At 41.2% G+C, this 22638-nt stretch overlaps 1 protein-coding gene across 10 annotated transcripts in view; it reads right to left on the reverse strand.

Moving 5' to 3' along the window:
- Nucleotides 1-22638, reverse strand: part of LOC117576321 (peripheral plasma membrane protein CASK) — a 35029-nt gene that overhangs the window by 1989 nt on the left and 10402 nt on the right. For 3 of the 10 annotated variants that reach the window (XM_052008000.1, XM_052008006.1, XM_052007999.1), the window contains 7 exons: nucleotides 3265-3450; nucleotides 3031-3195; nucleotides 2889-2957; nucleotides 1745-1774; nucleotides 1191-1289; nucleotides 947-1085; nucleotides 228-281 (listed from right to left, as the gene is read on the reverse strand). In XM_052008000.1, coding sequence (XP_051863960.1) covers nucleotides 228-281; nucleotides 947-1085; nucleotides 1191-1289; nucleotides 1745-1774; nucleotides 2889-2957; nucleotides 3031-3195; nucleotides 3265-3450 — 742 coding nt within the window. Of the gene's footprint in view, nucleotides 1-227; nucleotides 282-946; nucleotides 1086-1190; nucleotides 1290-1744; nucleotides 1775-2888; nucleotides 2958-3030; nucleotides 3196-3264; nucleotides 3451-14233; nucleotides 15794-22638 lie in introns of those variants that run through there. The other 7 variants (XM_052008003.1, XM_052008007.1, XM_052008004.1 and 4 more) reach the window with 6 other exon arrangements.

The following is a 22638-nucleotide window of genomic DNA, read 5'->3' on the forward strand; positions in this document are numbered from 1 at the left end:
ACTGACTTGTGATATTATATCATAGGGGTTTTTTTTTAGGGGAAGTGGAAGTGCCTTTTAAATGAGCGTTTGCTACGTTTGGTGATGATAGAAATTGAAGTAAACACAGAACTCAAGAAGAAACGTTTAAAAAGTTCACTTGCTGTCAAGTATTTTTTTTTTTTTTTTTTTTATTTATTCTTTTTTGTTTATTTATTGTTATTGTGGGTCTTAGGAGTATTAGCTACCTGCGGATCCATCACACCCATCTGCGTGAGCGGAACATCCAGCACCCGGTTCTCCTGCATTACATTGTTTGTACATACATACATTTACATATATATAGTAATATATGTGTGATTGGCGAATTCACGATATTGATTTAAATATATATTTTTATTTTCATTTTCGAAGTGTATATACGTGTCTGTGTTGATGTGTTTTTCTATGTGTCTTTGTGTAACACAGTTTTCTAAGTATTTTGACGAAATTTTGGGGAAATTTTGTAACTACTTTTTGTTGGCATGCAATTCGCTGAGCGTTTTTCTGAGTGTACTATATGTCAATGTATGTATGCATATGTGAATGTGTGAATTTGTGGGTGTGAAATGTAAACGTGAGTGTGGAAACATGTTCAGCTAGTCTTGCTCTGGGCATTGCCAACGGGCAGACAAAGTGAGAGTTACAAGAAGGAGCTGCTCGCTCATGACGTATGTAGATTAGTGTTGTGTTATGTGTATGATGTGTGTGTGTTCTTGTTTTAACTACGAATTCATCACACACTTTCCAATATAATAGAATTATATAAAGCATACGATTATAGTTTTTGCATCCAATTACACATATAAATAGCACACATAAGTAGTAGTTTAGTTGTTTACATGTTCATCATTTCTTTTTCTTTTTTATGTATTTTAGTATGTGGAGAATTTACCAAGTGATCAAGTTCAGTTCGCAATCAACTTACCTTGCTCCTGCTTGGTCTTGTCAACAGTCTGACAGGCAATGCGCCACTCTTGCAGTTCCGGTGATGGTATCAGACCCGCCGAACCGCCCACCGTATCAATTCTCGCCTGCCACCAGTGATGATCGTCCTTGCTAATGATCTAATGACCCAAATGAGCAGGAAGACACAGACCACAGTCATTAGTTGACATTGTTGTTGTTGTCGTCGAAGAGAGAGAGTTTTAGTTCGCTAATGTTCTTCCTACCTGCAGAATGTCGCCGACTTGGAATGCAATGCCTGCCTGGGCGCAGGGTATAAGCTCATCATCCAGTGGATTATAATCGAATTGTGCACGAACAAAAATCTGAACAAGAGAAACCAAAAAATAGAAGACGCAAAGAAGCAAAACGTTATCGAAAAAACCTTTTAGTTGCTGACATTGCATTTGCGCTGCGCGCCTAATGCGATTGCTGCCTTTGCTTCGTTTCAATGGCCACGCCCACTTTGTGGCAGCAACAGTAGCAGCATTTTTTTTTGTTTAAACATTTTCATTTGCCTGGCTGGAACAACCAAAACCCATTTTGATTACTCGCTCTCGCATTGTTGGCCAGCCAGGCGCATATATTAATTAAACAAATTCTTGGCAATTTAATGAATTCTAATGAGCGAAGCCGAAATGAAAATGGATATGCAGACACGTATGTGTGTGTGAGTCTGTATACCATTAAATAATGGCTGCAACTGTGTGTGTGTTATGTCAAATTATGATACATGTGTGTGTGAGAGTGTGTGTGGTTTAGTTGAGAATGTGATACTTACAAGCACTGGAGCGGGTCTTATCCTGAAAAGCTGCATGTGGCATGTATGCATTTTTGGAAAGGAGGAAAGGAGGATTGAGGTGAGTTTGAAGACATGTTAATGTTAATGAGCAACAACATAATTACATAATAATGCATTTTGAGCTACAGTCGGTTAAACAATGAACCAACCATTCACTCGCATGGTTAGTGTGCTTTATGAATACATCTTTTATTTACTCAAGTTACAACCTGATTACCAATTACGAATTCTCTCAGAAGTATTTCAAATTTCATTGTTCGCTTGAATAAATAAATACATTTCGTAGGAATGAACACAATTGGCTATCAATTTATTGGAATGAACTCAATTAGTTGCCTATCAATTTATGCTGTATTGAAGTGCCTAACTAATAAAAAATATAAACTTTTTTTTACATATTTTTAAATATTTTTTTCTCTCTTTCCTTCAATTGCATATTTAATGAATAAAAAATAAGCTGCCTCTTAATACAAAATGAAAACAATATTTTTATATATATTTTTTGAAAGCTAGTTTTCTCTCTTCTTTTTAATTGTATAGTTAATAAAAAGAAAATAAATTGCCTATTTAGCTTCTGCGTTTTAAATTCGATTGCTTATCAATTTATGCTGCATTGAATTATTTCATTAAAGTATTTTTCTAGATGAATACATATTTTTTGAGTTTTGTTTTCTTTCCTCTTTTTCATTGAATAATTGAATAGAAAATAAGTTGCCAATTTAGCATCTGAATAATTAAACTTAATTGTTACAAAGCAACACATATTTAAAGTTCAATTTTTCTTTTTGTATCTATTGAATTTGAATCAATAGAAAATAAGTTGTAAGTAGCTTCAACTAAAGCAGCATAAAGCGAAAAAAATCACAAACTTAATAGCTTCTTTGCTTAATCTACAAAGTTGCTAAACGAAAAATGTTGTTGGCAGTTGATGCAAACTTCAATACAGCAATAATTGATGTACGCTATCAGTGTTCACGTATACAACATGCAGAATGAATCGCATTGAAAATTCTAGCGTTTGCCATAATGGAGAAATGCAGAAGGGTGGGGAGAGAAACTTAAATAAGACTAGGCGGAAGTAATATGCAATACACCCGGGGAATTTCAGAATTCAGAAGCTTACCTCACAGGGTGGCGGTGCGCTGCGGTATGAAGGAACTATTTTAAAGGTAACGGAACCGCGTGCCTCGCGCTGCAATGGAAAATAATGAAATACGAAATTGAAAAATACCAAGCGAAGCATATCGAGAGAGAGGTAAACTTACCAGCATTCGTTGCAATTGACCGACAGACTGATGCTGCACCGGTTGCCCATTGATTTCCCGTATCTCGTCGCCCACGTGCAACGTGGCTTGTCTGTGTATCATGCCGCCGTGCATGATACGCGCCACAATGCAGCGTCCGTCTTCGGTCATTTTAAGCGTGATGCCCTGAAGAGAGAAAAAACAATTTATAGTTATGGAGAGTTAACTTAGTAATTGACAAGTTCGAGAACGTACCATCGGCTCGTCGGTGTTTTTCTGGAACTGCACGAGACGCACACGTGTCACATGCTGCAGCTCACCGCCCTCGACGTTGTCCAGCTCATCACCATTGAGATAGGGCACCATTGGCGGCGGTGTGACGCGCAGAGCTTCCTCGCCATAGACATCCCGAGCAACGACATCGTGTGTGTGCAGCAGCGCCTGTCAAAGGGCACACACAAACACAAAAACACATACAATACATAAATGCAAACAAGAGAAGAAAGATGAAACAAGAAAGAAAGAAAGATGGAAGGTTGGTTAGTTAGGCTTTATGGCTCGGGCCTAATGGTGGGGGCGCAGCATCTACCGCACTCTAAATTATGGCCGGCAATTAAGCTGCCAGTTATTATAAGGCTAAAAGCCGTTCCAAAGCCACTTTCTGTGGAAATTAAATTTCCGATTTGCTATGCCTGCCTCATATATCATACTCGTAACCCAACACACACACACACACACACTATGACAGACATTGAGGAGGTGCCTCCCACAAAGACACAGGGTTCAAGCCTAAAGCACATTTCCCCCGCCCATACAACTTGTTTACAACATTAACTGGCAACATTTGTTGCACAGCCCAAAAGGCACAAAAAAAAAGCACAGTTCAAAGACTGAAGAGTGAGAGAGAGGGGAACGTAGCAAACCGCCCATTCTGGAAATGCCGTTAACGGCAATGGCGATGGCGACGTCGACGGCACGCACATGAACCTCGTAACCCAGAACCGCTCTTTCGATCCCTCCTCCCTTACCCTCTCTCTCTCGTTTCGGCAACCAGCAAAAAATCACAAAAATTTATTACGACCTCTCAAGTGCAGCAGCAGCAGCAGCTTCAGAGTCGAGAGTCGTCGGCGTCGGCGTTAAAGTCGTCGACGCTTGGCTTTAGCTATGAGAAAGGGCAACCAGCAACAACAGTCACAACAGCATCAACAACAACAAACAACTTGGCTTGGCTTGGCTTTATACAATTTCGTTTTTAATAAATTATGTTTAATAACACTTTGAATATGCTGCGAAATTAATTTGTGCGGCGCCTCGACAAACCGCAAGACAGGCAGAGGCAGTCAGGACACCGCATACAGAGCAGAATGCGTAATACACACGCACACACGCACACACACACCGCACACTCTCTCTCACACACACACACAAACGTACGCAACTCCTACGCATAGTAGATGCTTGCTACGATGGTTAATGCCATAAAAAAGGATTTTACTGCGTGCCCATGCTGTGTCACTTGTGGCCGATGTCGCACGCACGCCGCACACCTAAACACACACACACATTGTACACTCCTCTCACACACATACATACACACACAGATCTCTGCTTTCAGATACATACATATGCTAAGTATAGCTAGGCCATGTCAGCAGCTTTTGTTGGTTGAGTCTCCATAAAAAACGCAATTTTCAACGTTGATGATTACTCAATGCCACAAACACACACACTGCGACGAGCGTGTGTGTGTGGCACGTAGTATCAGCAGCAACGGCACTTGCCATCTCGCTTGCACAGTGAACGTTGCGTTGCACGTTTCATTTCCGCCACAGACGCCACTGACGCCGCCTCAAAGCATTACAAAAGCGAACGTAGTTGCCTTTTAGTTGGTCTGTCACTAGTTGTTGCTCTCGTATTTGCTGACAGCCAGGCAAATGGACAGAGGCACACAAAGGGGCATGGGGGACGAGGCAGGCAGCACTTCTTTTTTGCTGTTGCTCTCGTTTAGGCGCAGCTTAAAAGTAAATTGGCTTTTTCATGTCGCTCTCTCTCTCTCTCTCTCTTTCTGTGTCTCAAAGTTTTTCCTTTCTTTTTTTTTTGGAGGGCCTAAGCTAAGCTGATTTCATTCACTGTCACTGTCACAACCAAATTCACATTCACATTCACAATCGCAGTCACTTTGTGCACACTTCGACTAAATATCCGCAATGCTGTGTGCATAAATATTTCATAATGCTTTTAAAATACTCTCTGTGTGTGTGTGCGATTTGTTAGCAACCCACAAAAAAGTAAATCAAAATGTGTATTTATTTGGCATGTGGTCAACAGCAAATTTTACTGCAATCGCTTTACACATCGCTTTGATTGTATTTGCGGACTGGTTGAGCTAACTGGATGTCTGACTAATCGATAATCCAGAACTTGAAGTACATTATACAGCAATATATTTCCTTCTGTCAGATCCGAAATTGGATTTGTAAGCAGATCTCATTCGTTTGTGAAATCTTAGACAAATCGAATATATGAAGCTGTGAATTGCTTTAAATTAAAATTGAAATATATTTGAATATCTTCGAATGTATTGTATTACTCAGTTTTATGAGGTTATTGCTCTTGGGACAGAGCACAACAATAATTAAATTCATCTGTCAGCTTAACACTTTCTCGAAAGCATGTGTCAAGATTGCGCTTAAAACACTTCAATGTGCCATGTGTGAAAAGGGTCTAATAAAGTAAAGATAATTTATGTAGAAAGACTAAAAATCGACCACACATCAACTCGATTCAAGCCGCCTGTCAATTCAGTATCCCTTGGACTGTCGATTGGTATGTTAAAAGTAATCCTGGTCAGGATAAAACTTGATTTGCAGTAAACACAGCAATTTATCGATTTGGCATTTGCACGGCTTTTGACGCCATTATGAAATATCGTGTATATGTTAAATAAAAAGCAGTAATGTAAAACAAATCGGATTACCAAATGACCACGAGTTAATTACAATAAAAAACGAATCACCCACACAGCACTTATCGTTAAGCTCATGGCATATTTTCGCTGCATAATTTGCAGAACAACAATTGCTATTGCATAATAGATTGAGGTGTGAAAATCGACAGTCAACTCTATTTTTTATTGTGCATAGAAATGCTGTGAATATTCGTTATTCAATTTATCATAGATTTCCCATAGCAACAGAAACAACCGACTCTCGACTCTACTCGGCTCGGCTCGTCTGCTTGTCAAACTTCTCTATCCAATTATCAAAAACTTTCAGCAACTCGAAGAAGTGAACCCGCCCAGCATTTTGCCCACCCACCGCAGCACAAATTCGACTAAATAAATGGCTAATACAATTTCCGAAAACGAAATTATGTACTTGGAATAAAATTTGCTGAACTTGGCAACTATTTAAATATGGCAGCAGGCAGGCTCGACAAACATTCGCAAAGGGAGGCGAGCTAAATGGCAGTTTGCCGTTGACTGTTTCGTTGGCGTTGCTGTTGCTGCTGCCAGTTGGTTGGTTGCTACTCGGTTAGCTGTGCAGTCGCCGGAAGTAAGCGGTAAACAACGTAATCTGATTTCAGTTAAAGCACGCCTCCGCCTCCGACATGCAAACACGCCCATTGACCAAGCGACAGGCCATAGTTAACACCAAGTTGTTGGGCCAATAAAACGGTAAATTTAATAAACGCTTGACAGGCGAAAAGTTGAGCAGTTAAGTTTAATGCCTCATTAGTCGTCGCAAGCTCTCCCTCTCCCTCTACCTCTTCCACTTCCTCTTTTATTTCCATTTCCTCATTCCATTTTCTCCATTTCGCTGACTCTCGCTCTCTCCCTCTCTCTCTCTCTGCACCCGCTTCGCAATCTCGATTCAATGTCCCGAGCCTGTGACATTGATAGCCAACCTCGACGTCAGCAGCAAAGTTTCTGGCCAAGCAAATGATGCCACACAGTAACCACACGAATACACACACACACACACCCTTACACACACACACATATTGGCACACACGCAAAGCCAATACAAACATGTACTGTTGGTACGTGTGGCTGGCCCGCAGCTGACTTTGATTTCCATGATTAATACTTAAGTGCTTGTTAAAGTTTTGCCAACACACACTCGGCCAACAGCTGACGCCCCTCGCTTTCCCTCCCCCACACCTCTCATCTCTCAATCTGTGTTGTTGCCCCAGCTCAAAATATGCAGATGTTAGTTTAGCCTTTGCCCGTCGTCTGATCCTGTGCTTTCAGCACGCCTTCCATATTTTCACTCTTTGTTTGCCACTCTCTCTCTCTCTATGTGTGTGCCTGTGTGTGTGTTTACTCTGCTGAGGCAGCAACAAAATGCAAAACAAGCCTTAAGACACTGCCAAACAGTGTTGGCCAATTTGTTTGCTCACAAGTCAGGGCAGACCAAACAATTTGTCCAAAAATAGCCAACATTTTCAACACTTTCTGCCACAACAATAGAGTGCAGACAGCCAGCAAAAGAAAATGTGGTAATGCCAGAGATAAGTGAAGTTGGCTTAGCCGCAAGCAATGCACAAAACATTGCGTATACTTGATGCGAACAAATTTTCAATTTTGTAAATTTAATAGTTTGCAAGGTAAAATTCATCATTTGCAGTAAAATAATTACAGCACTTGGGGAAATTTGAGTATACTTAGCCAAACATGAACAACAACATTAAATTTTAAGATGATTCTCCACAAAATTAACAAGTTACAATTAATACTTCCTGATATTCCTGATATGTAAATATTTCACTAATTTATTCACCATTTGCAATCAATGAGTGCAGCAATTGTAGAATTTGCTTATACCTAACTAAACATTACTTATACGTAAAGTAAACCAAAAACTTTGTAGAGGACTTTTTGTTACAAATTTAACAGTATGTAAATTTAATTTCAGACATTAATAATTCCGATAATTAATCCACAAATTGCAATCAAGCAATGCACAAACTGCGTATGGTCAATCAAACATTACGTATACTTAATATAGATGACGCTTCATAATTTAACTATTTTCACGTAAAATTCAGACATGTGTGTTGCTGTTACATAACTCTGTCACTAATTCCTTCCACAATTCCAATCAATTAATGCGACAAAGCGGTTTCTAAACAATGCAAAAGTTGCGTATACTCCTACACAAAAATTACGTATACGTTTTGCGTAAATTAAAATTAAAATTTCTCTGTGTTCATCTGCTTGCTGGCATGTTTGCTGATAAATAAATAATGCAACTAATTCACTTAGCAAATTGCAATATTAATAGCATCGATTTTCTAGCCAGTAAACAGCTAAATGTTCAGCGCTGCTCGCTGCATGGCCAAGATTGTTGGCAGTTATGGCCTGCCTGTCAACCAAACAACGGACAACCGAGCGGCGAGCCCTTTTATCAGTTTTGCGCTAAGCCAGCCCAGCCCAGCCAGTGAGCCAGCGAATGAATAAACGAACGAGCAGAGCAACCCACAAAGCCCACACCGACCACATGAACCTTATTTGTTGGTTTTAATAATTACACAGCAGCAGCGGCAGCAGGAGCAGCAACATAGTGACAACAACAACAACGACAACAGTAACATGAGCAAAGACAGCCGTGCTGCAATATCGCAGCTCTTTAATATGCCAGGCCACACTTCAATTACACACGTACGTAATGGCACTGTGAGAACTGCGCTGCGAGCTGGGACTGGCCACAGAGAGTGCCATCAGCAGTAAGAAGAGTAGGAGGAGGAGGAGACAGAAGAGACGGATGTGTAGCAGGCTCTGCAGCAGACATCAAGCTCCATTAGGGACAACTACTGCCGCCTGGGTAGACGTTGACAGCTGAATCATCTGGATTAATGCCGAATTTTAATTAGTACAACGTGCTGGCAACGAACGTAGCCAGGCAGGCAGGCAGCCAGCCAAACAGGCATCGTGTCAGTTAATCTTATGGCCTGGGCCTCACATTCACGTTTACGTTTCGACTGGCTTTCCGCTGTGTTCCCCCCCTCCATCCCAATAGCAGCTTTTCTTCTCTCATGTTCTCATAGTTTTGACACTTGGCGCCTTATCAGCGTTCTTGCAGCGACCGAGGAGAGGCTTAAAAACGCAACCAGGCGCAAGATTTGTCAAAACCACAGCCAGCATACAAACAGACAGACACACAGTCAGACAGACAGACGGATGGAGAGACAGTCAGACAGACAGTCTGGGCAGACGGACTGACATGCATGGTTTAAGCGCACCTCCCACATGGACTAATGAGCACGCATCATATGCATGATTAATTTGTGGAATGAAATATTCTTCCAGGTTGTTTTGCGCCTGAGCAGGCGCCTGTCAAGCTGTCAGTTTGTGCTCAGTCCTTCTGCTGCTGCTGCTGCTGTCGCTGTTGGTTGTAGCTGTTGCTTTTACTGCTGCTGTCATGTCTGCTTCTGACGTCTGATAAGCTGGCAAGGCAAAGAAAAACATACAAACAACAAAAACAAAAACAAGAGCAAGCGCAAAATACAAAATGAAATATACACGAAAAATATCAAAAACTCTTACGAATAAAGTTTTCCACTCAGTTTTCGATGGGTGGGTGAAAACTTATTGTTGTTAAACAAGTTGAACGATATCACTTCCGTTTTTTTTTTTTTTTGCTTACTTGATGGTGGTTTGTTGCTTGGCTGACAACCACCGAGACACAGTCTTACAGTTAACATTGGACTCCATACACAACATTCACCGTACGACTATGTCACGGTAATTGAGCGTCGTTGCTATCCTAATGCCCAGGCCGTATCCTTTTCAGAGCGACGCACACTAACAACGACTTAGTTAGTGCTCATTTCAGTGTCATAACATTGCCTCTGGGTATCTCATGCATCATCCATCGCGTCGACGTCGACGTCGTTCATCGTTGCTGCCACCTGCATACACACAGACGCACACACACACATACACATATTGATTGACACTGGTAATATGTTGAGTTTGCCTTATCAGTTGAACAATGCCTCGGCGCCGTGCCGTTGTCGTTGTCATCTGTTGTATCCTGTTCACCGAATAGCGACTACTGAATTCCGTACACCAAATACCAAATATACCGAATACCCGAATACCGTGTGGCACAGCCTCATCTATCTTGTCCCGTTTCCCGTCTGACAACCCAAGCTCTGCCCTCGTTCCCTTCCCTCAACGAGCTGTCAGGCGCAAATCATTCAATTTTGATGCTCGACATGGACCCAAACCGTCAAAAAAGGAGCAAAAAAAAAACTAAAAATTTTGCAAACAATGGCAAAAAGGCAGAATTTGTGCCTGGTTGCTGCGCTGCGCTGTGCTGTGCTGTCTGTGGCGGTGGTTGTTGTGGTTGCTTGCAAATCAGCTTATTATTTCTGGCAAACAAACCGCACTCTCACACACACACACACATACAGCAGCCACAAATTTCCGTTGTGTGCGTGTCCGTGTGTGTGTTTGTATATGTGTGCATTATGCACTTATCAGAGCCATCTATCTGCGGTGCGTCAACTGCTTCCTGTTGCTCAATAGACAAGGCGAGGGGCATAGATACAACGTGTGTGTGTGCACATAGAATAAAGGAAAGGCAAGACCACAAAAACACATACCACGCACTCGGCTACCCTTCTATCTCCCTTACACACACACACACAGTGGCACAGACACTTTCACCTACTTAAGTCACCATTTTCATGCGGCGCCTGTTGGGTAGGCAACACTTTTTTGCACATTGCTTTAATGCTAGCAACATTTTCAGATTTTCTTTTATATATTATATATATATTATTATTATATCACACACTCAACACTTTTGGCGCATTGTGTGTGCGGCTTTGTTGCATTTGATATATGTACGTATCAAAGTGTGTGTGTGTATGTAAAGATATACAGAAGTAGCAAGTGTGTTCGTGTGTGTTTCGCATTCATTCAATTTCAACTGGAGAAACAACGCATCGGCACAAAGGACCATAACTCAGTTTTGTAACAAGTAAACTAATTATTTCTTGACTTTGTTTTTTTTTCTCTTCTCTCTTCTCTTCTTCGTTTTCATTTTTTTGTCAGTGGTTGGCAGTTGTTTTTGTTGTTGTTTTGTGCTTGTTTGCTTGCCTTGAAAAGCATGTGTGAATGTGTAAGCAATTCTATGTGTGTTTTTTCTCACTCTCCACACGCTGCAAGTTTGTATATGTGTGTGTGTGTGTGTGTTCGTGTGCTCTGCTAAATTGCAAAATAATGTACACACTTGGCGTTGTAATCGCCATTGTTGTTAGATGTTGTTAGAACTGCCTCTAACTGCTTGTTCATGCCATTGTGCTTGTTCATCATCATCAACAGCAGCAGCAGCAGCAACGTGCAGAGTGTGTGTGTGTGTGTTGTACTAGTCAGGGAAAGTGTGTGTACACACATCTACATGTTGTATGTGTTATGTACATAGAGAGTAGAAGATGGGCTAGTGAAGAAGGCAAGTGCTTATGCTTGTGTCTTTTGCCTTGCTTGCGCAATTAACGCATTCACAAATGAAGAGTGTCAAGGCAAGCAGCCAGTCTGTCATTCGCTCCGTTTGTCATTTAGGCAGTTTGCTTTTCTTTTGAGGCCATGTCAAGCCAATAATGAAGCATCCCAAAACACGCCACACCAGCTTAACACACTCACATACACACACACACACATACTGCAAAGCATTAGCTAGAAGTTTCTCCAAAAAACTTTTCGAGCTAGTTAAAAAGGATGACAGTTTTTTTTTTTTACTTTTCGTTGGCGCTCAAAAGGAATATTGCATTGGGCCAAGTGCATTTAAAAGAGGCTTAGGGACTGATTATAATTTGCAAAGCACCCATTAAAAAGTTGGCAAAGAACAAACTACCTGAAAGTCAGTCCAAGCTTGGACTTAAAAACTTGTTGTAAATGCTCGGCAAAACATTTTACCAACGCCATTTCACTCTTAATATTCTGTCTTTAAATTAAAACAGAATTCTCGTATTTTATGCCAGAGATAGAATAATATTTTTACTCGTAGTTGTTTCAATCATAACAGAAATATACACAAAAATAACGAAAATTCCAATATTAAGATAACAAAGGCGAGTGTGTGACTTAAATTGCATTTAGATTGTGAATAAGATACTGGAATTTCTTATATTTTTAATACACATTTATAAACATGTTTTGATTTTACCTTTTAAGTAAATGAATTTCTAATTTTCGATAACAAAAACACTGTGTGAATTGTATCGTAAGCATCGTCAACGTGCAGCAATTTCATTACTTGTGAATTGATCACATCAACGTGGCATTAAAACTTGGGCAATCTTCTGCTTTGAATGTGCCATAAAAAAGCTGACATCGTTAGCTTTAAAGCCAAATTCTGTTTTTTTGGGGGGAGGGCAGAGCGACCACACCTTTTGCTAGTTCGCTGACATATTCAGGCAGGATGATCTGGCTAAAAAAAAAAAAGAAGAAGGCCAAGCCAAGAGCGCCTTCAAATTAACTCCCCGACTGCTGCTGTCAAGACGCCATAACGAGCCTATTTTGCAATGCTGCCCCAGAGTCTAGGGGCCCCGAACATTACGGGGCAGCTGGCCTGCTCTTGCCACTTGCAAAAACCTCCTCCAGTCTTGTGTAATATTTATGTAAATTCGGCCCCGACTGGCGTAAAAATTGAAAGGCGTAATGGTTTGTTGCGCTGCCTACTTTGCATATGACGCCCTCGTTGCCCTTTGCTGCGGCATTCGGCAGCGGCGGCGTCTCTGTATTGTGTGTGTGCATTTGGAAATTGTTCATTATACATACATATATATGTATGTATAGTATAAATGTGTATACTGTATACAAATGACATCAGGCATATTAGGCGCTATAATCGAGTGGAAGAGAATTATTTTGTGTGAACTAATTGCATTAGTGACATTCAATTTGACGCCAGGGCAAAAGTAGAAACAGCGCTAAACGGCAATTGTCACAGAGCACACAAAGAGAGAGAGAACGAACGATAGAGCAAGAGTGAGAGAGAAAGAGAGAGAGAGTGGGAACCACACTTCTGATAAACCTCAATGCCGTAGAGCTAATGCTACTCGTATTTTATTTTAGTTTCTGTTACAGTTTTTCCCCTTCCATCCCATCCATCGACTGTTTATTTTGTGCTCTACGCTTTGTGCTGCCTACTTTCAGGCGCAGTCAAGCAAAACCCGTGCCTGAATCTGATTTGGGATACGGTTTTCCTGACCCAAAACCCAAACTCGGAACCAACATCATCATCATCATCATCACCATCGCCATCGAAGAGGGCGCCCCGCTTGGGCAATCATGTGAATCGAGCTCCTTATAATTTGCACAACTATGCGAGTCACTAAATTTACGCGACGTGGCGTGTGTTTCATATTACAGCTGCAAGTCGAAAACGAAAAGTCACTTATGTTTAGTTCTCTCACTCTCTCGAGCGGCGGAGTACAATTGGTTTTGTGAAAAGAAAATGCTGATAAGCTGCATGGATCATAAAACCTGCTGCACAGTTATTGATTTCCAAAAGGATTTCCGTTTAAATTTTTGTGATTTTCGAATTAAATCAAAAAACAAACACAGAAAATAGAAGATAAGTTTTGAGCTCCATTGTTTGCTAACCCATCAAGCAACCCTCCCAGCACCAAAAAGGACACACACGTGTAATGGAATGAGTGTGCGGGTGTCTCCATGTGTGTGTGTGTTTGTCACTTTTGAAATAATCTTACATGTCGTTGACACATTTTTGCCTGATGCCAAAATGTGTTGGGCACTTGGTTTCCGGTCGGTTTTTGCTTACCTGCAAACGTGGCCAAGTGATCCATAGAGTGAGGGAGATTGGCATAGAGGAAGAGAGAATAGAAGAGAATGCGTAAATGTTAGTTAAGTAGTTGAATAAACACATGCGATACACATGGCGTATACATTTACATATGTATATAGTTATATATTTATAGTATGTACAATATGCATTTAGCTCTAACTAAAGCAAATTCAAATACGAAATTAAACTCAAAGGCGCAAAACATTTTGTGGCAAGCTGTTTCTGCTTTTTGTTTTTTTTAAGTCAATGCAATTAGTTAACGGATTTTAGAAAGAGACACACACATACGAAAAGTATATACAATATTAATTAAAGCGGTCCCCCCACGTTTTCAGTTTTATGTTTTTCAGTTGCGGTCAGTCGGTTGTTGTTGGTTTTCCTGTGTGTTTACTTTTGGGTCTCACCTGATGTCCGGAGCATATGGAACCGTTGGGCACACGCACACGAAATGGACTATGCACGGGGCAGGAGGTGCGCGGTCCCCAGCGCGACGAGGCCGCCTGCTGCAGGGACAGCGCTGAGCTACAGGGATTGAAGAGCGCCGGTGGCGGGGGGCAGGGCGGCGCTGACATGCTGAGTGAACTGAGGCCGCTCATGCTGCGACAATGTCCACCGGTTAGCATGGCAACATCAGCAGCCGAGCATTGATTGATCGGTATGCCTTGGCCGCTGCTGCCGACACCGCTGCCGCTCATGCCGCTGCTGCCACTGCTGCCGCCGCCACCGCCGCCGCCACTGCCGCTGCCGCCCAAGAGAGACATGTGGGAGCCAACACAGCCACCGGACATCAACGATTGTGATGTTAGCCCATGATGCTGGCACATGCCGACGACGCCGCCCGATCCTGGTGTCACGCCCGCTCCAGACCATTGACTGCTTGACAATCCAGCTCCAGTTCCAGATGCTCCTCCAGCTCCGCCTCCGGTTGCTGCTGCTGCAGCCTGTGTATCACCGCCTCCGCCGCCGCCACAGTAGTGATCCACGGTAAAACTGTCTTGGCTACCAGAGCATTGTAAGCGATGCGGTGGCGGTGGCGAGGATTGGCGTGAATAAATGTTGTTTGCTGTTCCGTGGGTAGCCTCCTGATATGCTGCTGCTCTTAATCTTGTTGTGTTGCTCTTGCTCTTGTTGTTCTTGTTGTTGCCACTTTTTGTTGTAGTTCGAGTTGGTTTAGTTGTTGTGTTTGTTTCTGTTGCTTTTGTGGCATCTCCTGTCTCCTCTCTGTAGCTTTAAATCACAGCCTTGTCTAACAACAATTTAACTAACAACAACTATTGGAGTGTGTATATATGTATGTATGTGTGTGTGTGTGTGTGTGTGGGTGTGTTTCCTGTCTATGGATACGCCTTAAGATTACAACAACAATTGAAGCCAGTCTGCATTTTCCCGTTGCTGTTGCTGCTGCTGCTGCTTTCGCATTTAAATTCTGTTGCTATCACTGCACACGCACAAATACAAGTACATGTGAATATATACGTATATACTATATATATACTATATAGTATATATATGCGGGGATGTTCGGTTGCAATAATTTATATATGCGCGCTGTCCTGACGTCGTATTTCTTTAGTTAAAAATTATTGTTTCCTTTAATTGATTATGTTGTGCCTTTTTGTTTTCCCTTCGTTTGTTTGTTTTTTTTTTTTCTTTTTATATTTTTGGTTGTGCAGTGTTTCGTTTCTTTTATCTATATATTTTATACTTGGTTTTTTTTTGGTTTGTTTGTTCGAATTAAATGCTTGACTTTAGTGTTAATTCATCACAATTTGTATTTATTATGTTTTTTTGCTATTATTATTGTTAATATTATTTAATTGCAGTGTTTATTATATATTTATATTTGCTATTAACATTTACATTATGTAAATTTTCACTATTTAATTTCTGCTTGAATTTAGTTTGAAATTTTGAGTTGACTTTTTGTATTTTTTTTTGTTAATTTTGTTTATAGCATGCGAGTTCTGCAAAAGAAAATTGTTGAGAAGCCCAAAATTAAACGAAATCTATTGAGGGTTTCTTGGATGGGCAAATTGTTGTTGTTGGGTGTGTGTTGGAAGAAGGAATCTATTTATTTACGCTACAATTTTTGTATTAAAATTGGGGTAAAGGCTTAGCACAGCAGCTGTGTTGAATGTTGTGTTGATGTTCGATGAATATAATTAAATGTGTATTTCGACATTTTTTTTGGGTGAAATGTAATTTAAAATTTAATTAAAGCGAAACGTAACGAAACGAGAAGCATCAGCAAATTGCCGAGCAAACAAAAATATAATTTTATGCGACAAAACTTTGCTCGAAAGATAAGAACGAAAAAAACATACCCTTGGGATGAGCGGTATCTAAATTGGTCCAGAGGCCAGCCAAAATAAAAAAACAAAATAAGAGAACCGTTTGGGAAAAGGAACACGAAGACAACAGCCAAAATGGCCAACAGAACAAAATAACGCAACGAACTGAAATTTTAAACTGGGCCAATGAAGGGCAAACTCGAGAAGTCGATTCCCTTGTGGCTCTTACGCTGTCGCTCTAACGAGACTATTTATGCTAAATAGTTTTCGAGTTAAAAATTCAAAGGCCTGGCGAAAGGGAATGTCGAATTAAATTAAAAGCGAATTGTGAATGCTTAAATAATATGTTTATAAATGTGTATCCTTACTTCGGATGCCGATACGCATTCGAGGGGAGCAGACTCGGAAGGAGGCGGAAGGACTGCGAGACAAAGGTGCTGAAATGTTTGTTTCACCGGCTTGGCTTCCGTTGCCACATTTTAAGAATGCTAATGTGGCCCCGTCGCTTCCGCACCATAATTGAATGAGAACGTGCCGAGCTTTTCGCTGGTCCCTCAACCCCACACAGAAAAGAAAAAAGAAAACCAAAAACCTGTGCCTCTACGCTTGGGCCACGCTGCCTGGGGAGCAGCAGGATATATGCGGCAAGCAAGAGAAGAAGAAACTTTGCAGCGCAACATACGCGAATAAAATAACCAAATTCAATTCATAAAATATTCAGAAAAAAGCAAATAAAGAAGAGCGAAACCAACAGCAACAAGAACAACATAAAGATGGGCAAAATGTACAGAAATTTTCATACAAAACAAGAGCAAGCAACACACACAGAGAATGTTGCTAAAGTCTAGTAAATACGTATACGTAATATGTATGTATGTTTGTTATATAGATGAAGCGACTCTGAATCTGATGTCTAAAGTAATGTTTGTGTAAGTCTGTATGTCTGTATGTGTGTGGGTGGGTATTGCAGTTGGGTTGGGGCCAAGTAAATGATACCAAACATTTTATGTGTATTGGTGCAATGCTCTTTTTGTCGGTGTATCGGTGTGTATGTTTATGTGTGTGTGTGTGTATACACACACATTTTTTGATAAGGCAAACGTAGACGGAAATGGCATAGGAAACGGAGGCTGGCTAGCGAGCCGAGCCAAGGCGAGGTGAGACAGAGAGCGAGAGAGAGACAGAGAGAGAGCGAATGAGAAAGAGCAAGAGAGAGAGAGGGAGCGAGTGAGAACAGTTGCTGTGCTTGAGCCAAGGCAGTGAAGTGTACGAAATTTGTGGAGTGTGTAGAGAGATGAGACGAGGCATTTTCTATAGGGGGTGGTGAGTGGGTAGTTACTAGTGGGTGGGCGCAAAAAGGTAGAGAGATGGTGGAGCGGGGGGGGGAGGGTGTTCAACTAGAGAGGGGTTGGGGTCATCAGGTGTAACGGGGGTGGTTGCTAGAGCACTGGCTTTGATGGCTTTGCCTTCTTCGTACTTACTGCAAAGTTGTTGTTGTTGTAGTTGTAGTTGTTGCTTTTGCTGCTGCTGTTGTTGCTGTTGTTGTTATTGTTGATGCTGATGTTACTGTTATTGTTGTTACTGTTACTGTTGTTGTTGTTTGACTTTTGTGTTATGCGTATCTAACTCGTTGTTGTATTGTGGTTATTGCTGTTATTTAATTTTATTGTAAGCATTTGCAGTTTGTTGTTGTTCTTGTTGTTGTCGAGAGTCAAAATCAATAATGAAATTATACGAATCCTTATTTCTTATTGTTTTCTTTATTTGCTTCACTGTTTATTCTGTTTCTTTTTTCTTTTATTTTGGGCGAGGGTTAACTCTGCACTTGTGTGTTTCAAGCAAAAGTCAAAGCACTTGCTGCAAACGTATTAGACCATAGATTATTAAGCCAGCTGTCGCCGTTTCATTCAATTTCCACACACACACACATTCGCACACACACACACAGACACACAAAACGCACATGGGTGAGAAGATAAACACGAAGCATGAAATCAGATTAATTTAATTCAATTTGCAGCGCGTTTCGTTTGTCGTTTGGCAAATCATTGATAATAATTTTGGTCAAATCGATTTTGAAATGCGGTTGCCTTGGCTGTTTTGGCTGGCTGTTCGATTGCTCGGTTGGTTGGTTGGCAATCGAGAGAAACTGGAGACACTGCGGTTGTTGCTTCGCACGAAGGCGAAGCCAGTCAATGACAACCGACTATCGAGCACCGAGAACTGAGAACCGAGAAGCGAGAAACGACAACCAAGAATCGAGAGACCGAGGAGAGTTCGCACAACTCGCAAATTCGCAGCTCGCTGTTCACGATGCGAATGAGTGAGATTCGTGTTCGTTGTACGAGCAACTCCCACATACACACACACACACACACACACATACGCACGCACACACAGCGGCTCCGGTTTCTGGTAATGGGCTCTTCCTTTTGCTCTGCTCCAAGCTGACAATATGCAAAAAATCAGCAGCAGCAACGACGAGCTTAAATTCAATGGCATGAAAAAGTCGCCATTGGGCCGCGAGTGTGTGTGTCGTTGTATGTGTGTGCGTAAGCGCGCGTGTGTGTGTGTGTGTGCGTGCCTTGACAACGATTTGCCTTGAGTTGATTTTTTCCTCTGGTTTTCAATTTTATTTTCTTTTTTTTTTTTAGCATGTGGCGTGTAAAAATCAATTTGAGTCCAAGTTCTTTTTTTTTTGCTGTTCTTCGCTTGGCTTTTGTGTTCTTTTGCCTTTTTAGCTTTTGCCAGTGGCCACAAAAATTTCACTGCCTACTAAAACGGAGAGTTTCATACGCCAGCAGTTGGGTAACTATTTCTTTTGGCTGGGCACCCCAAAAAAGTTTTGTGCACTTGCTTTCGAAATTAAAAAGTTTTTCGTTCGCTTGTTTTTCGTACATTCATTTTAGCTTCACAGTTCGTTCATTTCTTCTTTTTCGTTCTTGTTGTATATATATATATATATATATATATATATATATATATTTCTTCTTTTTTTTGTTGTATTTTGCACTAGCTTGCGCCGTATGGCAGCAGCGAGGACGACGACAACAACAACGGCGACGAACCAGGATGAGCCCGATGTAAAAGTGTGTGTGCAGCAACCATCGTTGTCGTCGTCGTTGTTGTTGTTGTTGTTGCTGAAGCGCTGCTTTTACTGAATGCTGCTGCTGCTGCTATAGCTTTAGCTTTAGCTTTAGCTGCTGCTGCTGCTGCTGGTTTTGTTGTGTACCCGTCCTATCCAGGCAAGGGCTCGCGTTATACTGCCACAGTTCCAGCCAGCAAGGTGCACAATTATAGACTAAACTCTGAGTTATCAGCAGCAGTCGAACAATGCTGCTAAGCTCTCGCAGCTGAATGCAGCAGCACAGTCAACTCCGCAGCAGCAGCAGCAGCAGCTAACGGCAGCAGCAACAGCAACTTTTCACCTAGCAATCAATTTCCGGTGCAGATGCCAACTTTATGGGCGCATTGAATGCGTGCGAATGCGACAACTATATTGCGCACATTTTAAGCTGCCTTCTTTTTATTTTGTGTGTGTGGTGGGTGTCTCTTTCCAACAACTGCTCATTGTTGTTGTTGTTGTTGGGATGATGCTGTTTTGCTGAATCTGTGCAGAATGCTGTACAGCACATGCGCACTGCACGTTTACCGTTACAGTGAAAATTTGTAGGCTTCTCCACAGCGTCGACGTCGCTGCCAACGTCGCCGCTGACTGCGCTGCTATATTTGTCTAGCAAAAGGAGAGTAAAGCAAGAAGCAGAAGCAGAAGTAGAAGAAGAAGCAGAAGCAGGGCTTGCAAAAATATTCGTAATTTATGGCGCAATGTCTGCGCCACGTAGTCGTTAACCCAATCATCGCCGGCGTTGCCCCGTCATCATCATCATCATTGTGATCATCATGATGAGCATCATCATTATTATCGCCATGAACGAGTTGCTGCCGCAGTCGTTGCTGCCGCTTTTGCTGCTGTAACTTGCTGCGGTCGCATTGCTAAATCATGCCAACGGCCATAGTCCAAACTAAAGTAGGTGACTTGTGTCCACACACACACACACAGACACACACACACACGGGAGAAAGAGAGGGGAAAACGGACATAAAGACAGAGATAACTATGCCCACTTCTTATTTGACAACCGCATGCGGGCCTCTTGGCAAAAGGAATCATGGCCAAAAGGAAAGAATGCCGAAGCCGCAACCTAATTACTTGTGGTAAGCTGCCCAGTTGTCGAAGAATGTGCAAACAGCAGTTAGGCAAAAGGCACAAGACACAACGCACAAGACACAACACACGAGGCAAGTTGTAGGCAGTTTGGTGGCAAGCACTTGTGTGAGTTATGGAATCTGTGCTGAAGCACTGGCAAATAATTATGAAATGTTTGTGCACCGAACGAGGCTCAAAGACAGACAGACAGACAATCGATTGATTTACAAGGACAACAGTCCCCTCCCCTCCCCACATCTTCCCCCTCTTCACGCTTCGCAAATAGAAGCAAATGCTGTCACGTTTAATGCGCAACATAACAGGCTTTTAATTAATGCACAATAAAGTGCACGGCGTGCTACAATCCCGTCAAGTGCTACAACAAATCGGAATACATTTCGCCCAAGGTTTCGCTGTGGCGCAGCCTCACTTCCCCTTCCCCTTGCCCATCCCATCCCTTGCCCACATTCAAGGCAGTCATCATCAGGCGACAGAGTGTAGGTCAAGGCCTGAACAGATGTAATGACTGTGGAGATGGGCCACGTTGGCCACGATGTGAGCTATAGACTATAGCCAATAAACTATTAACATAAAGCTGTCGATGTCGATGTCGTTCGTCGTTTTTGGTCAAAGAGCAATTTGGTAACGAATGTCGATTTCATCGCACTGCCAATAGAATTTATTCGCAGCCAGCACACAGCACACAACAACAACAACAATCTAGACACGTATGTGTGTGTGTGTGTGTGTGTGTGTGGCCAAAAGGGGTTTGCTTAATGTGTCAGTGGGCCGGGGACACGGAATGGGCCAAAAGGAGGGCTTGGCCAGAACGTTTTGCTTGCGTCCGGGCCAATTCTCGACACAGGTATGGCTGTAGTTTGTGGGCTTGGCATTTAGCCTGCATGCTTGTTGACACGTTTAAATGTTGACTCACACACACATACACACACGCACGCAGAGAGGAAACACAAACATTCACACACACACACACACACACCGACAGAGACAGAGAAACGTATATAATTTTTCGATAGTTGCAGTTTCTGCGCGTTTCTTTGACAAATCACAAACAAGTCAAAGTTACAACGAGTTCAGCTGCCGTGTGGGGTGGAGGGTGGAAAAAGGGTCAGAGATTGTTGCCAGATAAAGCATTGAATGCAAATTCGATAGCCATTTGTAAATTGATTTTGACATCAGCAAATTCTAGTGTCTAAATATTAACAATGGATAACAATTCAGTGGCCTAAAATGTAGACAAATAACTCGTAAAATTTTATGACTAGCAAACAGATCAAATAGAGTATTAGAATAGCAAAGTACTATAACAATAGAGCTTTAATTTGAAATTATAAATAGCTAAATTTAGCATTGATTAAATAAAGCTAAATATTTTATAGTCACAATTAAGGAAGTTACTTCCTTATTATTTAGAAAGCATGACAAAAGCATTACTTATATAAAAAGAACTCACAACTTTTATGACTATAACTTTGCTTTTATTTTATAAAGCAAATAAATAGCCAACTTTTGTCTTTTCATTTGAAATATTTCACAATCGCAATTGGGAAAACTTAGTTACAAAATTACGTATATACAAAAATGTGTATAACTGCGATACCCATTTTATATTTAAATATAAACTATATCCAATAGCATTTGTGAGTAAAAATTTTGGTCATTTTTTGCTTTTAAATTAAAGTTATAAAAAGCAACGTTTAAAATATATTTAAATCCGCTTTCTAGTTTTAAATTAAAGTCGAAAACATCAAAGTTGAAAACTTATTTAAATCAGCTTTGTATTTCACAACAATTCAATCATAATTGTAGAACCTTTTTGATTAATTCTATTTCATAAAATTAAGATGTGACAAGAATATCGCTTATTAAATAGTTCTATACTCAACCTCAACTCCACCTCAACACAAATTTCAATGCTAGCATAGGGTATCCTATAGTCGCATACTCCCGCATTGTCAGCAACTGTTTTGCATAAATCATAGCGTGCTTATTTGCTTGTACACTCAACTATCTCACTTTCATTTACACTATTCCCCTGCTTGCCGTTATTCTATTTCTGATTTAAAAACACACACAAAAAAGAAACCCTTTGGGCAGCTTTGTCGACTTCTCTTCTTTTTTTTCTTCTACGTGGTTGTCTTTCTAGTTAAATTGCGCTTTACTTGAAGATAATATCTCAAAACAACTGTGAACATTGCGAACATAGTAAAGAAGCAAAAAAAAGGCATTAGTTATGCATATCTCCATTGTTCGAGTATTGAGACCATTCCACAATTGTTACGAGTTCAATCTT

Source organism: Drosophila albomicans, chromosome 2R (assembly GCF_009650485.2).
Source record: "Drosophila albomicans strain 15112-1751.03 chromosome 2R, ASM965048v2, whole genome shotgun sequence".
Classification (NCBI taxonomy): domain Eukaryota; kingdom Metazoa; phylum Arthropoda; class Insecta; order Diptera; family Drosophilidae; genus Drosophila; species Drosophila albomicans.